This window comes from Symphalangus syndactylus, chromosome 18 (assembly GCF_028878055.3).
Source record: "Symphalangus syndactylus isolate Jambi chromosome 18, NHGRI_mSymSyn1-v2.1_pri, whole genome shotgun sequence".
In the NCBI taxonomy this organism is placed as follows: domain Eukaryota; kingdom Metazoa; phylum Chordata; class Mammalia; order Primates; family Hylobatidae; genus Symphalangus; species Symphalangus syndactylus.
In genome coordinates this window covers 70187013-70202127 of record NC_072440.2, presented here as the reverse complement: position 1 = coordinate 70202127, position 15115 = coordinate 70187013, and the positions used below count along the sequence as shown (strand labels likewise).

Genomic DNA, 15115 nt, shown 5'->3' with positions numbered 1-15115 from the left:
CACCAAGTTCATGTGTTGGAAACTTAATCCCCAATTCAACAGTATTGAGAGGTTGGACCATTAAGGGGTGATTAGGTCATGAGGGCTCTTCCCTCATAAACAGATGGATCCCATTATTAAGATAGTGGGTTAGTTATAGTAGGAGTGGGTTCCTGATTTTAAGAAATGAGTTTCACCCTCTCCTCCCCTTTTCTCTTCTCTTGTCTGTCTCTATGTCTGTCTCTGTCTCCATCTCTCTCTCTCTCTCTCTCCCTCTCTCTCTTATTGCCCTTCCACCTTCCACCATGGGATGATGAAGCAAGAAGCCCTTGCCAGATGTGGGTCCCTCAGCCCTTGCACTTCCCAGCCTTCAGAGCTGTCAGAGATAAATTTCTGTTCTTTATAAATTACCCAGCCTGTGATATTCTGTCATAGCAGCATAAAACATACTAAGACACTGGATATGGTTTTGATTTGAAGGAAAAAGCCTATTATGTCACTTACAGTCCATTCAAATGTTACGGTGGCGACTCCTGAAGCTGCTCCTGTCCCAGCCAGCCCCACGTAGTGGTTGCTGCCGATGTTACTGGCAAAGAGAGAGGCGCCCATCTGGAATGCAAGAGAACAGATTAGGGTTGGAGTTAAAAGATCCAAATCAGACTTCTTGAAAATAGACAGATGCTGAGATGTTTCCATCACTACTCCTCAGAGCAGGAGTCAAGCAAACGACGGCCCCTGGGCTAATCCAGCCCACGGTCAGTTTCGGAATGGCCCACGAGCCAAGAATGTATTTTTACATTTTTGCATTGTTAAATAATGGTTAACAATCTAAATAAGCATAATATTTTGTGAAATGTGAAATTGTAAACGTGTGAAATTGTATGATTGAAATTTCATTGTCTGGAACACAGCCGCACTCATTGGTTTTCCATACGGACTTGGGCTGCTTTTTGTTCTACAATAGCAGGGTTCTGTGGCTGCAATAGACTATATGGCTAGAAAACTCTAAAGTATTTACAATCTGGCCTTTTACAGAAAAGCCTGTTGGCGCCTGTCTTGGGAGAGCATTGGTCAATCTACTAAAATGCTCTGAGTTGAGCCTGTCCTTGGCCAAGCACTGCCAGATCTCCCATCAGCTCTTGTCCCTTTAATCATACGCAAAGACCCCAAACTGGCTAGGAGGGAATTTCTCTCCATCCTCCCAGCCACGGGACCCTCTTTTCATTCATCCCCTCGCCATTACAGTGTCTGCTGTTCTAAAGACCCAAAGATCAAGAGAGGTCTCTTGAGTGGACGTGAAAGAGCAGAAGAGAATTGGGGTGTGGCTCTTCCCACTTTTTAAGGCCTCTAAAATCACTTTTTCTACTCAGCTACATGGGGGCAGAGGATGGGATTGAGCTGATTTTTGGCTTCAAGATCGCTTGAGCCTCCTTGCATGTTTCACTAAACAGTCCTAAAAATGCAATGTCTGATTGGATGCCCCAAATAAAATTCATTTCAAACTTCCAGTTGTTCTGCTTCAGTCACCCCAGCCAGGACAGTTGCCCATCTCCACTTCCCCTCATGCCATTTAGAAAATGAGTCAGATCTGTGAAGGAAGCATTTGCTAAGCACCCACTGTATAACGTGATGCCGGGCTGACACTCTCCAGGTGCAGAGGGGAAGATGCAGCCTCTGCTGCAGTGGGACCCTGGCTGAGGGGGCCACACATCAAAACCCCACAAGAACACCCACTTGGCAAGAATCAAGAGGCATCAGCATTAGCACCATCACAGAGAACACAGCCAATAACTGCATGGGACATAGGGACCCATGGAGAGAGCCGGGAGGCTCCTCAGATGAGGAAGGGCTAAGGTGAGGCATTGAAGGAGGACAGCAGACAAGGGGAGGCCAATCCTAACAGGAGGGCCAGCATCAGCTCAGGACTGGCAACAAGGCAGGAATGTGCAGAGCTTGTAAGAAGCCAGAAGAAGACTCTTGATAAGGAGCAGAAGAAAAGAATATGAGGTAGGGCTGAACTGGGGTCCTTCAGTGCCAGACTGAACCGGCTGTCATAATAGGTGACATATTGTAATGTCCTAGAATTACAGAGAGGAGCCATGAAGTCAGGGATTTAGGAAAGGAGCCCCAGCAAGTAGGCAACCAATGTACATCAGAAATGATCAACATTCCCAATGTTTTTACATTCACTTTTTTTTCTTTTTTTGAGATGGAGTTTCACTCTTTTTGTTTTGTTTTGTTTTGTTTTGTTTTGTTTTGTTTTTTGAGACGGAGTCTCGCTCTGTCACCCAGGCTGGAGTGCAGTGGCGCAGTCTCGGCTCACTGCAAGCTCCGCCTCCCAGGTTCACGCCATTCTCCTGCCTCAGTCTCTCCAAGTAGCTGGGACTACAGGCGCCCGCGACCACGCCCGGCTAATTTTTTGTATTTTTAGTAGAGACGGGGTTTCACTGTGGTCTCGATCTCCTGACCTCATGATCCGCCCGCCTCGGCCTCCCAAAGTGCTGGGATTACAAGCGTGAGCCACCGTGCCCGGCCGAGTTTCACTCTTGTTGCCCAGGCTGGAGTGCAGTGGCGTGATCTAGGCTCACTGCAACCTCTGCCTCCCAGGTTCAAGTGACTCTCCTGCCTCAGCCTCCTGAGTAGCTGGGATTACAGGTATGCACCACCACGTCCGGCTAACTGTTGTATTTTTAGTAGAGATGGTTTCGCCATGTTAGTCAGGCTGATCTCGAACTCCTGACCTCAGATGATCTGCCAGCCTTGGCCTCCCAAAGTGTTGGGATTACAGGCGTGAGCCACTGCACCTGGCCTACATTCACTTTTAAGCACACACTCAGGAAATTTGTCTCCAGAAAACTTTGGTCCACTTACCAGCCACCAGCCCACATCACGACCAGCGAGGAAGAAGCCTCCTATAGTACCTCGGTTGGTTCTCAGCATCGCCTGAGCGGAAGGGAAGACAGGTGAGGGTCAAGCCCCAGCAAGTGCACCCAGACACCCCAGAGGCTCTGGCCAGGATGCTGAGAGGGGTGACTTCAGCACTCCTACAGAGAGAAACATTTCGCTGGAAAGCGTTCTGTAGCATCAGATTTTAAAGGACTTCAAAAACAATTGCTTTGTAAAAACCCAGGGCTGGAAGAACTTAAAAAAATGATAATCCTTAACTTCTGTCTTAACTGCTCTGAGTATTCTCACTTATGAAAACCATGTGAGGTATCACTGAGCCATGCTTGCAATAAAATTTGCAGCCTCGGCCAGGCACGGTGGCTCACGCCTATAATTCCAGCACTTTGGGAGGCTGAGGCGAGTGGATCACAAGGTCAAGAGATTGAGACCATCCTGGCCAACACAGTGAAACCCCGTCTCTACTAAAAATACAAAAAATTAGCCAGGCGTGGTGGCGGGCACCTGTAGTCCCAGCTACTCGGGAGGCTGAGGCAGGAGAATGGCGTGAACCCGGGAGGCGGAGCTTGCAGTGAGCCGAGATCATGCCACTGCATTCCAGCCTGGACGATAGAGCAAGACTCCGTCTCAAAAAAAAAAAAAAAAAATTGTAGTCTCAAACTTATTAAAAGAAAAAAGTCAACATAAATGAAGAGTCCAACCCACTAAATCAGAAAGTGAGCAAACAACAAAAGAAAGTGAAAGAAACGCGATAATAAAAATACCCTCTTTGTCCATTATGCCAGGTGTTGGCAATGCATAGTAAATCTGAAGGTCCCGGTGCTGGCTCTGTGCACACGATGGGGTTATTAGGAGAATACATTAGCTCATTGGAAGCGTTATTTATGCAACACACAAGAAAATGATTCTGATAACACAATGACATTTGTGAAAAGCTTTGTCACAACCACACCCCTTCCCCCATTAAGATACCTCCTCCTAAACCTTGTGCCCACCCTAAAAGCCACTGGGATTCCACCTACCCACAGCCCAACAGCCATCACCACCAGAAAATAGATGACAATGACTGAGATGTCAGCAGCATTTCGGATGCGGTCAGACAATGGAGGTGGCTCTGGGGTCTCAGCTGTGGTGCTGGGGCTAACCGTACTGGCCATAGCTGCAGGCAGTGCTATACCCATTCCACGCATGAGCCATCTTTATATAAGTTCTGGGTTAATGATCAGCCTCAGGCAGGTGGGGCGAGATATCAGAGCCAGCTCCTGGGTGTGGAGACCTTTAAACCTCTTCTCCAAAGCTGTGGCACCCCAGCCCTCCACCAGTGAGTGCTAGCCTAGATAGAGTGTAAGAATGAGAGATGCAGGGCCAGAAATGAGGGGAGAATTTGAGGTGGGGCATGGGGCATTCTCTGAGTGCAAAGACAGGGTCTTTAAAGAGATTTGACGAGGTGGAGGGGGGATTTGAGAGAAATGAAGACAGACAAGGTGGGGAGAAGGACAGAGGGGAGTAGGTACCAGAAACCAGCCAAGAGGGACCGAATGCAATGGTCCTTCAGAGAACAGATACAGTTTCTGACCAATGAGCTATATCCCTTGACAGTGAAGTGAATTACGCCTTTCATGGATTCCAAAGTCCCACATTTCTCTGAAGTGGGTTTCATGTGCCACAAAAAGACATTGGTGGCCTGTATAGGAAAGGAAGTGGCTCTTCAAGCACCGTATATGGAGAGTTGAGGGCAGAGCTGTGGAGAACGCTGGGTCAGAGGGTTGTACAAGGAGTGAATCAACCTGGAAGCATGTGATGGGAATCATGAGGACTCAGGAAACAAGACTCCTGGACCACAGCTGAGAAGAAGTTAGAAGTAAAGCCTACGCGGTGGCTGACATCTGTAATCCCAGCACTTTGAGAGGCCAAGGAGAGAGCATCACTTGAGGCCAGGAGTTTGAGACCAGCTTGGGCAACATAGGGAGTCTTTGTCTCTACAAAAATTAGCTGAGTGTGGTGATGCACGTGTGTGGTCCCAGCTACTTGGGAGGCTGAAGAGGGAGGATCACCTGTGATTGGGAGGTCAAAGCTATAGTGAGCCATGATCACGCCACTGCACTCTAGCCTGGGCAACTGAGCAAGATCCTGTCTCAAAAAAACAAACCAAAACAAAACAAAACCAAAAACACACACGAAAAAACGGAAAGCCCAGAAATTCTTCTTTTATACTTAATTTTTTGTTGTGGCAAAGTATACATAGCATAAAATTTACCATTTTAATCCCTTTTAAGTATACAGTTCATTGGCATTAAGTACATTTACAGTGTTGTGCAGCCATTACCACTATCCATTTCCAGAACTTTTTCATCATCTCCAAACAGAAGTATGTACCCACTAAAAACTAACTCCCCAACTCCCCATCCCTCCCTCTCTACAGGCCCTGGTAACCTCTGTTATTCTTTCTTACTATATAAATTTGCCTATTCTAGGTACCTCATACAAATGAAATCATACAATATTTTCCTCTTTGGATTATTTCACTTAGTTTAACATTTTCAAGGTTCATCCATCTTGTAGCATGTATCAGAATTTCCTTCCTTTTTAAGACTGAATAATATTCCAATACACATATATACCACATTTTGTTTATCCATTCAACTGTTGATGGGCATTTAGGTTCTTTTCTATACTTGGCTATTATAAATAATGCTGCTATGAACATTGGTGTGCAAGGATCTGTTTGAATCCCTACTTTCAGTTCTTTTGAGTATATATGTAGAAGTGGAATTGCATGTGATAATTCTGTGTTTAACTTTTTGTAGAGCTGCCAAACTGTTGTTCACATCAGCTGCACCATTTTACATTCTTTCCACAGTGCATAGGAGAGTTAATTTCTCCATATCCTCTTCAATACTTGTCATTTATGTTTTAATTATAGACATGCTAGTAGGTATCAAGTGGGTATCACAATATAGTTTTGATTTACACTTCTAACACAATCACTAGTAATGTTGATTTTTTCGTGTGCTTATAGCCATTTGTGCATCTTCTTGGAGAGATACATATTCAACCTCTTTGTCCATTTAAAAATTATGTTGTGGCCGGGCGCGGTGGCTCACGCTTGTAATCCCAGCACTTTGGGAGGCCGAGGCGGGCGGATCACGAGGTCAGGAGATCGAGACCACGGTGAAACCCCGCCTCTACTAAAAAACACACAAAAAAATTAGCCGGGCGTGGTGGCGGGCGCCTGTAGTCCCAGCTACTCGGAGAGGCTGAGGCAGGAGAATGGCGTGAACCCGGGAGGCGGAGCTTGCAGTGAGCCGAGATTGCGCCACTGCACTCCAGCCTGGGTGACAGAGCAAGACTCCGTCTCAAAAAAAAAAAAAAAAAAAAAAAAAATTATGTTGTATTCTTTCTTATACTGCTCCTTGTGGAGCAGGACTACCTCATAGGCAGTGTACCCAGAATAGCCTTACGTTGTATTTTTGTTGTTGTTGAATTGTACAATTTCCTTTTTATTTCTCAGAGACAGGGTCTCATTCTGTCACCCAGGCTGGAGTGCAGTGAGGTAAGCACGGCTCACTGCAGCCTCAACCTCCTGGGCTCAAGTGATCCTCCCATCTCAGCCACCACCATAGCTGGGACCACAGGCACATGCCATCCATGCCTGGCTAACTTCATTTTTTTAGAGGCGGGGGTCTTACCATGTTGTGCAGGCTGGTCTTGAACACCTGGGCTTAAGTAATTCTCTTTTCTCAGCCTCTCAAAGTGCTGCGATTACAGGCATGAGCCACTGCACCCAGCAAGGTTTTCTTTTCTTTTTTTTTTTTTTTTTTGAGACAGAGTTTCACTCTTGTTGCCCAGGCTGGAGTGCAATGGCACAATCTTGGCTCACTGCAACCTCCATTTCCTGGGTTCAAGCGATTCTCCTGCCTCAGCCTCCTGAGTAGCTGGGATTACAGAAACACACCACCATGCCCAGCTATTTTTTGTATTTTTAGTAGACACAGGGTTTCACCATATTGACCAGGCTGGTCTCGAACTCCTGACCTCAGGTGATTCTCCTGCCTCAGCCTCCCAAAGTGCTGGGATTACAGGTGTGAGCCACCTCGCCCAGCTTAGGTTTTCTTTATGTATTCTTTATTTTATTTGTGAGGCAGAGTCTTGCTCTGTTGCCCAGGCTGGAGGGCGGTGGTACAATCTCCGCTCACTGCAACCCCCACCTCACAGGTTCAAGTGACTCTTCTCCTGCCTCAGCCTCCCGCGTTGCTGGGATTACAGGCATGCACCACCATTTCCAGCTAATTTTTGTATTTTTAGTGGAGACAGGGTTGTGTCATGTTGGCCAGGCTGGTCCTGAACTCCTGATCTCATGTCATCTGTGAATAGAGATGATCTTCTTTTCCAATTAGAATGCCTTTTAATTATTTCTATTTCTTACCCACTTATTCTGGCTGGGACTTCCAATGCTATGTTGAAGAAAGGAAGTATGGTTGATTCCAAAATATAAAATAACCCCGCACAACTCAATGGCAAAAACAAAAAAACTAGTAAGCCAATTAAAATGGGCTAAAGACTTAGACATTTCTCAAAAAAACACATACCAATAGCCAAGAGGTATATGAAAAATTGTTCAACATCACTAATCATCAGGAAAATGCAAATCAAAGCCAGTATGAAATATCACCTCACACTTGTCAGGATAGCTATTATTAAAAAAATGAAAAAGAAAAAATAGACAAATATCAGGATGTGGAGAAATTGGAACCCTTGTACACTGTTGGTGAGGATGCAAAATGGTGCAGCTCCTATGGAGAACAGTATGAAGCTTCCTCAAAAATTTAAAAATAGAACTACCAAGTGATCTAGCAATTCCATTTCTGGGCATGTATCCAAAAAAAATTGAAATTGGCATTGCAAAAAGATACATCTGCACACCCATGTTCATAAGTACTATTCACAAAAGATGCAGGAACAACCTAATGTCCATCAGTGGATGCATGGATAAAGACTATGTGGTATATGCATCAATGGAATATTATTCAGCCTTTGAAAGGCAAAATATTCTACAATATGCAACAATGTGCATGAACCTTGAGGACATTATGCTAAGTGAAATAACCTGTCACAGGAGGTCAAATATTGCATAATTCCACTTATATGAGGTACCCCAAATGGTCAAATACATAGAATTTGTGAGTGGAGTGGTAGTTGCCAGGGAGCGTGAGGGGAGGTAAATGGACAGTTGCTAATTAACAGGCAGAAAGTTCCAGTTAAGCAAGATGAATGAGTGGCAGAGATCTGCTGTACAACACTGTACCTACAATTAAGTACTGTTTTGTACACTGAAAAATTTGTTAAGGAGGTAAATTTCATGTTAAGTGTTCTAATCACATCATTTTTTATTAAAGTCATGAAAGTAGACCACATGGTCTAGATCATAATCTCAGGGGAAAAGCTTTTAGTCTTTCAGCATTATTAGCTATTAATGATGAAATTAACCTATTAGCTATAGGGTTTTCATATGTGGCTTTATTATATTGAAGGAGTTTTCTTATATTCCCATGTTGATTGTTTTCTATCCAAAAAGGGCTGAATTTTATCAATGCTTTTTCTGCACCAGGTGTTTTTTTTCCTTTGTCCTATTAACGTGGCATACTACATTGACTGATTTTCATATATTGAACTATCCCTGAATTCTGAGAAAAAATTCCCCACGTTCTTGGTGTATAATTTAATATGCTGCTATATTAGGTTACCTATTTTGTAGATTATTTTTGCATTAGTATTGATAAAGGATACTGCTCTGTATTTTTCTGTTCTTGTAGTGTCTTTGTCTCTTTTTGGTATCAGGGTCATGAAAGCCTCATGTAATGAGTTAAGAAGTGTTCCCTCCTCTTCAGTTTTTTTTGGAACAGATTAAGGTGGATTGGTGTTAATTCTTCCTTAATTGTTGGGTAGGATTCACCAGTGAGTCATTTGGTGAAGGGCTTTTCAATTTTTTTGAGAATACACACCAAGTTTTATTGGAAGAAGGGAGTATTCACAGGAGTAGGTAAAAGAAAGGGAAGTCACACAGGGTGGAGCGGTGGGATGATTGTGGGTACAAGGCAGACAGGGGAACACAGGGCGATGCCTGACCCCACCCCAGGAAGGGTAGGGGAGCAGCGAAGGCCCAGGAAGATTGAGGCTGGTGAAAGAAAGCAACAGGGTCCCTGGGCTAGGGGACTCAGGGGCTTGTAAACATTGACCACTCTCAGAAGGGGATGAGGGTGGGAGAGGGGTCCCCCTACACTTCCTCTATGTTGGCTGCAGCAGAGGTGGGGGTGCTTACATTCAGTCACAACAGGAATCTCCCCCACACCTGGCTAGGGGAAAGGGGGAGCTGGGGGCAGAGCAGCAGTCACTCCTCCCAGCTGTCACCTCTTATTACTTTAGAGAAAAGATTGTATTTTCATGGACAAATGCTAACACTGTTGAAACCAGGGAGAAACGGTGGAGGAGCGCTTCCACCCAAGGCCAGCTGTATTCCCCCAACTCCAACCCAGTTGCCATTTTGGTGCCAAAAAAAAAAAAAAAAAAACCAAAAACAAAAACCCATAAATCATCTTTCTAGGATAGACAGGGAAAGAAACAAGCCACTCTCCATATCCCCAGGGCAGGAGGGAGAAATCCATTCATGGAGGGTGGCAGTGGCAGAACCTTGCCCTAATAGTGCACTCTGAGCAATGAGGTCTACGAGAGGAGTTAGATGAAGAACCCAAAAGATAAACTTAAAAATCTGAAAACGGATGGAGACAAATCCAGGTATGGGATCAGGAATAAGAAGTCATGAGGCCGGGCACAGTGGCTCATGCCTGTAATCTCAACACTTTGGGAGGCCGAGGTGGGTGGATAATCTGAAGTCAGGAGTTCGAGACCAGCCTGGCCAACATGGTGAAACCCCGTCTCTGCTAAAAATACAAAAATGAGCTGGCCGTGATGGCGGCTCCTGTAATCCCAGCTAGTCAGGATGCTGAGGCAGGAGAATCGTTTGAACCCAGGAGGCAGAGGTTGCAGTGAGCTGAGATCGTACCATTGCACTCCAGCCTGGGCGACAGGGTGAGACTCTATCTCAAAAAAAAAAAAAAAAAAGTCACGAGCACTAGAAAAGGCAGCCTCCCCTGACCCAGGAGACCCACACGTCTCTTCACCCCACCCTTAGCGAAGGCTAAACAATGCATCAATATGCACAAGGGAGAACGCTCACTCCTCTCCCATTTGGTCAGTAGAGGGGTCAGCTGCCGAGCTGGGTGGTCCACACCCCAAGAGCTGGCTGCAGTTCAGGTCCTGGGTCAGAGACCCCTCTGCCATTGCAACCTTAAGCTGCCCACTCCTTACCCTTTGAAAGTCCATCCTCCTGCCCCCTTCACAGGCCCCTACTCAGTCCACTTAGCTTTCTCTCTGCAGCCCCCAGAGCAATTGTCCACTTTCGTTGTTCCCAGGAGTAAGGCAGGAGCGAGGTGGGGGCTTGTGGCCCAAAGAACACATTCACATGGCAAGGCAGAGAGCTGGAGCTTTCAGGCTCACACCCAGGGCATCCCCCTAAATGGCACTGGTTGGGGAAGCCCCTTACCAGGGTCAGGGTCAGAGTTCTGCCACCCCAAACTTCCAGCCAGATAAGGTTGGCACACCCTGGCCAGCACAGGATGGTCACCCGGGGAGCTGGGCCACTAGTCTAATTTGTGCAACTCTTCCCCAAAGCAGTGAAGCCCAGGGGCAACTTTGTGTTGGTTTGTTTTTTAATGTATGATTAATATTGACTATAGTCACCCTGTTGTGCTATCAAATAGTATGTTTTATTCGTTCTATTTTTTTGTACCCATTAACCATCCTCACCTCCCTCCCAGCTCCACAATACCCTCCCCAGCCTCTCATAACCATCCTTCTATTTTCTATGTCCATGAGTTCAACTGTTTTGATTTTTAGATCCCACAAATAAGTGAGAACATGAGATGTTTGTCTTTCTGTGACTGGCTTATTTCGCTTGACATAATAATCTTCAGTTCCATCCATGCTCTTGCAAATGACATGATCTCCTTTTTTATGCCTGAATAGTATTCCATTGTACATATACATCACATTTTCTTTATCCATTCATTTGTTGATGGACACTTAGGTTGCTTCCACATCTTGGCTATTGTGAAGAGTGCTGCAATAAATACGGGAGTGCAAATATCTCTTCAATGTAGTGATTTTTTCTTTTCTTTTTTTTTTTTTTGAGACAGAGTCTCGCTCTGTCACCCAGGCTGGAGTGCAGTGGCGCAATCTCGGCTCACTGCAAGCTCCGCCTCCCAGGTTCACGCCATTCTCCTGCCTCAGCCTCTCCGAGTAGCTGGGACTACAGGCGCCCGCCACCACGCCTGGCTAATTTTTTGTATTTTTAGTAGAGATGGGGTTTCACTGTGGTCTCGATCTCCTGACCTCGTGATCCGCCCGCCTCGGCCTCCCAAAGTGCTGGGATTACAAGCGTGAGCCACCGTGCCCGGCCGTGATTTTCTTTCTTTTGGGTATATGCCCAACAGTGGGATTGCAGGATCACATGGTGGCCCCAATTGTAGTTTTTTGAGGAGTCTTCACACTGTTCTCCATAGTGGTTGTACTACTTTACATTCCCACCAATAGTGTGTGAGGGCTCCAAGGGACTACTTTGGCCCCACCCCAGACACCTCTGCCAGTCACAGCCACAGCCACAGCCACAGGTTGCTGCTCACAGCAGGTCTGATGGGAGGGGCTCGGAGGGGCCTCACTGTGCAAACTGATGGCTAGCAACTTCTAGTTACCCTGATGGCCCACCTTCTGGGGGCAGGTGGGTAAATGCAGCCTCAGGGGCCAGGCAGGACAGGTCTAGGGGGCCTGTGTGCCCGCTGAAAGGCTCTTCTTTATCGACGAGTTTTTGATTATTGACTCAGTCTTCTTACCAGTTCCAGGTCTGTTGTTTCCTTCCTCATGACTCACAAGTTGGTGGACTGCATGTTTCCTTTTTTTTGTTTAGACTCTAAGTTCTGGGATACATGTACAGAACGTCCACGTGCAAAAAAGAAAAGAAAGTTCAAATTCCTGCAGTCAGAAATAAAACTGCATACATCACTACATTTTTTTTTTTTTGAGATGGAGTCTCGCCCTGTTGCCCAGGCTGGAATGCAGTGGTGTGATCTCGGCTCACTGCAAGCTCTGACTCCCAGGTTCACACCATTCTTCTGCCTCAGCCTCGTGAGTAGCTGGGACTACAGGTGCCCACCACCTCTCCCAGCTAATTTTTTGTATTTTTAGTAGAGATGGGGTTTCACTGTGTTAGCCAGGATGGTCTCGATCTCCTGACCTCGTGATCCACCCGCCTTGGCCTCCCAAAGTGCTGGGATTACAGGCATGAGCCACTGTGCCTGGCCCTACTTTTTTTTTTTTTTTTTTTTTTTTTTGACAAGGTATCACTGTCGACCAGGCTGGAGTGCTTGCACAGCCTGCTGAGTAGCTACAAGCGTACACTACCAAGCCTGGCTAGTTTTTGTCTGTTTGGTGTTTTTTGTTAGAGACAGGGTTTCACCATGTTGCGCAGGCTGGTCTCAAACACTGGGTTCAAGTGATTCAGCCTCCCAAAGTGCTGCGATTACAGGCATGAGCCACTGAGCCCTGCCTCAATACTGATTTTATAAAAATTAAAAAGATTTTAAGAGAATACTATAAACATTTGTATGCCAACAAGTTGGTTAGCCCAGATAAAATGAACCGATTCCTTAGAAACATGCAGTCTACCCAGTTATGCGGCCAAGAAACATAAGAATAAAAGCTCATCATCACTGGTCATTAGAGAAATGCAAACCAAAACCACAATGAGATACCATCTCACACCAGTTAGAATGGCGATCATTAAAAAGTCAGGAAACAACAGATGCTGAGGAGGATGTGGAGAAATAGGAATGCTTTTACACTGTTGGTGGGAGTGTAAATAAGTTCAATCATTGTGGAAGACAGTGTGGCGATTCCTCAAGGATTTAGAACTAGAAATACCATTTGGCCCAGCAATCCCATTACTGGGTATATACTCAAAGGATTATAAATCATTCTACTATAAAGACACATGCACACGTATTTTTTATTGCGGTACTATTCACAATAGCAAAGACTTGGAACCAACCCAAATGCCCATCAATGGTAGACTGGATAAAGAAAACGTGGCACATATACACCACGGAATACTATGCAGCCATAAAAAAGGATGAGTTCATGACCATTTCAGGGACATGGATTAAGCTGGGAACCATCATTCTCAGCAAACTAACAGAAGAACAGAAAACCAAACACTGCATGTTCTCGCTCATAAGGGGAGTTGAACAATGAGAACACATGAACATAGAACATCATACACCGGGGCCTGTCAGGGGGTTGGGGCCTGGGAGAGGGATAGCATTAGGAGAAATACCTAATGTAGATGATGGGTTGATGGGTGCAGCAAACCACCATGGCATGCGTATATGTATGTAACAAACCTGCATGTTCTGCACATGTACCCCAGAACTTAAAGTATAATAAAAAAATTTTAAAAAAAGAGAAATTGTCCTGAGACCACTTAAAATTGGAAAATGACCTTTCTTTTTTTATATTAGAGAATATAATAGAACTAAGAAATCTCAACCAGGTGTGGCAGCTCACACCTGTAATCTCAGCACTTTGGGAGGCTAAGGCAGGAGGATCACTTGAGCCAGGGGTTCTAGACCAGCCTGCGCAACATGGTGAGACCTGCGTCTCTACAAAAAATAGAAAAAATTCGCTGGGCATGGTGGCGTGTCCCAGCCTCTTGGGAGGCTGAGGTGGATCACCTGAGCCCGTGTAGTTAACATTACAGTAAGCCATGATTATGCCACTGCACTCTAGCAGCAGTGGGCGACAGAGACCCAGTCTCAAAACAAAACAAAGCAAAACAAGAAACCAGAAAAAAGAAGACATCTATTAATCAGACCGAAGTCCTAAAAAGGAAATAACATTTAATCAGACCGAAGTCCTAAAAGAGAAATAACATTTAAAAAGAAGACATCTAAAGTTGTAATAAATCATACCCTGCATGTTTTATCCAATCCTAGAATTCATATTAACACAAAATATATTACTGATAGCTGTTCCACACTTTTTTGTAGCCCTTGTTAAGACTAAGAATGTATGTATTTTGAATCTGTTGTCGGCTGGTAAATGTGTGAACCCCACACGTTTATAGTCTGTTGAAAGAATATACCTCAAATATAGTCACTGCCTCATATTTTCTTTCTTTTTTTCATCTCAAGTTTGGAAATGTTTGAAAATGCACATGTATAATGAGAATTGTAGTCTCTTCTCAGAAAGGAAATCACAAATAATTTATATAGAATCTTAATATTTCCACTTATTGATGTACTACAACTCAAATACACTTCCTTTGTGTTACTCTTTGGATGATGTAAAATCAAATTTGCTTCCTTGCCAGTCATGGTGGCTCACACCTGTTATTCCAGCACTTTGGAAGGCCAACATGGGAAGATTGCTTAAGACCAGTTCTGGCAATATAGTGAGACCCTCATCTCTACAAAATAGTTAAAAAATTAGCCAGTCTTGGTAGCACACACTGGTAGTCCCAGCTACTGGGGAGGCTGAGGCAGGAGGATGGCTTCAGCCCAGGAGTTCGAGGCTACAGTGAGCCATAATTGTACCATTGCACTCCAGCCTGGGCAACAGAGCAAGACCTGTCCCAAGAAAAAAAAATTTGCTTCCTTAAATTATATTATTGTTTTAGATGACCTCCAGAGAATCATGAAACTGCAAGGAGGATGAAATGCAAGAGGAAATATGAAGGAAACCAGATTGATTAAATTATATATGGATCCAATAGTAATTATTTGTTGTCTACTTTTTGGTAAATATTTTTCATATTTCATATCCAAAATGTAGGCCACACACTTTCGGAGGCTGAAGTGGGTGGATCACTTGAGGCCAGGTGTTTTGAGACCAGCCCAGCCAACATGGTGAAACCCCCTCTCTACTAAAAATACAAAAATTAGCTGTGGTGGTGCATGCCTGTAATTCCAGCTTTGCGGGAGGGAGAGGAACGAGAAACGTTTGAACCCGGGAGGTGGAGGTTGCAGTGAGCCAAGATCACGCCACTGCACTCCAGCCTGGGTGACGGAGTGAGTCTCTGTCTCAAAAAAAAAAGAAAAAACAAAAAACAAACAGAACAAAATGT

The 15115-nt window shown here is 44.9% G+C and overlaps 1 protein-coding gene and 1 long non-coding RNA gene across 7 annotated transcripts in view; one reads left to right on the top strand and one right to left on the bottom strand.

Annotated features, from left to right (window-relative positions):
- SLC5A4 (solute carrier family 5 member 4) overlaps nt 1-15115 on the bottom strand; it is a 163153-nt gene that overhangs the window by 32179 nt on the left and 115859 nt on the right. For 2 of the 4 annotated variants that reach the window (XM_063623640.1, XM_063623641.1), the window contains exons 2-3: nt 2851-2922; nt 484-588 (exon numbers count right to left, since the gene is read on the bottom strand). In XM_063623640.1, coding sequence (XP_063479710.1) covers nt 484-588; nt 2851-2919 — 174 coding nt within the window. In that variant the 5' untranslated portion in view covers nt 2920-2922. Of the gene's footprint in view, nt 1-483; nt 676-2850; nt 2923-3905; nt 5490-15115 lie in introns of those variants that run through there. The other 2 variants (XM_055254452.2, XM_063623642.1) reach the window with 2 other exon arrangements.
- LOC129468645 (uncharacterized) overlaps nt 1-15115 on the top strand; it is a 62048-nt gene that overhangs the window by 44847 nt on the left and 2086 nt on the right. Inside the window, exon 3 of one of the 3 annotated variants that reach the window (XR_010117181.1) lies at nt 303-484. The exons of 1 other annotated variant lie outside the window; for it this stretch is intronic. This is a non-coding gene — a long non-coding RNA (uncharacterized lncRNA). Of the gene's footprint in view, nt 1-298; nt 485-15115 lie in introns of those variants that run through there. One more of the 3 variants, XR_010117180.1, reaches the window with a different exon arrangement.